A 1625-nucleotide genomic window follows, 5' to 3' on the forward strand; every position below is an offset into this window, starting at 1 on the left:
TGGGCAGCCCCAGCGAGGAAGGCGATGGGTTATCTCCTCACCTCGGTGCTGCTTCCCCCTCTGCCCAGGTGACCTCTACGCCGTCGACCAGCCCAGATCGCTCCTCTTACCCCTGTTTCATTCACCTGGAAGGCGTCACTGAGCAGAGCACAGGTACAGACGACGAGCCGGTCGCACGTGGCATCGAGGGAGATGCGACCCTCCCCTTCAGGGACAGCCCCAAGGGTGCCGGCACCTCCAGGCATTGGAGTGGCGAGGACTCCACCAGCCAGCATGCCGAAAACGTGGACCTTCTGGACATCTCTTTCCTGTGTTACAGCCTCCCCCACAGCTCCAGCAGCCGCAGTGTGGAGGAGCGCAGCAACAGCCCCGGGCTGGTCAAGCAGCGAGCGAAGGAGATAGAGGCACGGATCCGGCACGCGGGGCTCACCACACCCTCCCACATGAAACGCTCGGCATCCTTGGCCAAACTGGACTGCCTGGACCTCTCCAAGGACGACTTATCCCAGAGGGAGTCGGCTGCTTCTGATGCCAACCCGGTGCTTCTCACCTGCGTTGCCCTCGGTCAAGGCTTTTGCAGGGGGCAGTTGGAAAGGGGCTTGGAAAAGGTGTGCGGAAAGCATCGCCTTTCCTCCCCGGAGCCCGCTAAGCATTTTGTGGAGCAGCTGAGAACAGCCGAGTGCATTGCCCAGAGCAAGCCGGTGGAGCGGCCGCTCGCTCAGTACGCCAAAGAATGCGGCTCCAGCCAGCAGAGTTTGCTTTCGGGCACGGACCCGACGTGGACAAACACCGAGGAGGGGCCTGCACTGCTCCCGGTGCAGGTCCTGGACTCCTTGGCTCCAGCGCGAGGCCTGGCTGTCGCTCCCCGGCAGCAGCACGGGAGAACTCACCCTCTGAGGAGGCTCAGAAAGACCCATGATAAAAAGCGGACAACCAATCCCCTCTACAACACGATGTGATCCTGAGCCCTCCGCTGTGATCTCGTACCGAGAACCCGTGGCGTTGCGGTCATGCAAGGGGCAGGTGTAATATAAGGAACATGCACTTTATTGGTTAATTTTATATATATTGTCATTTTACTGTTCCTGGCGCATGTAAGTGTGGGTTGGTTCTTCTGTGTGTGACTCTGACTGCAGGACTGTTTGGGTTTTTTTAAGTTTTTCAACTCAGATAACCTCAAATGTTCTTTTTTTTTTTTTTTTTTGTCAGTTTGTTTTAAAAGAACACCTTTCTCGTGCAAAAATCGACGGTGGCTTGCTTCAGCAAGGTGGAGTTTTGCTTAGAACCAGATCCTTGTCCCTAACTTGACTTTTTTCCCATGCCTCAAAACGGTGCTGGGCAGTTGTTGAGGTGAGAGCCCCCGTAAATGTGAAGGCTGTGCCAAGGTCCCTCTCTTTGGCCTTTCTTGTATTTCCACAGACTGGAACTCCACGATGCTGGCAGATCACTCAAAGCTGCTTCAGGACAAAGCCCCTGGGCTCGACGCATCCCCACGATGAGCACCCAGGGGTGAATCCTCCCGACGGGTGGGCTCCAAAATCAGCACCCGCCTCCCGCTGTGGGTCACGCAGAGCCCCCCAGTTTGTGGTGAGGTGGAGCCGAGCTCCTCCACAACTGCCAAGATC

The 1625-nt window shown here is 57.0% G+C and overlaps 1 protein-coding gene across 1 annotated transcript in view; it reads left to right on the plus strand.

Moving 5' to 3' along the window:
- Window positions 1–959, plus strand: part of LOC104538935 (protein phosphatase Slingshot homolog 2-like) — a gene marked incomplete at its 5' end in the record, with an annotated part of 30235 nt that extends 29276 nt beyond the window's left edge. The window contains 1 exon segment of the mRNA XM_010182318.1: window positions 1–959. This exon segment is cut by the window's left edge and continues 31 nt beyond it. Within this exon segment, the coding sequence (XP_010180620.1) occupies window positions 1–959 (959 nt within the window).
- Window positions 960–1625: the final 666 nt, after the last annotated feature.

The sequence above is a fragment of the Mesitornis unicolor genome, unplaced genomic scaffold, assembly GCF_000695765.1.
Source record: "Mesitornis unicolor isolate BGI_N332 unplaced genomic scaffold, ASM69576v1 scaffold7414, whole genome shotgun sequence".
NCBI classification, from domain to species: domain Eukaryota; kingdom Metazoa; phylum Chordata; class Aves; order Mesitornithiformes; family Mesitornithidae; genus Mesitornis; species Mesitornis unicolor.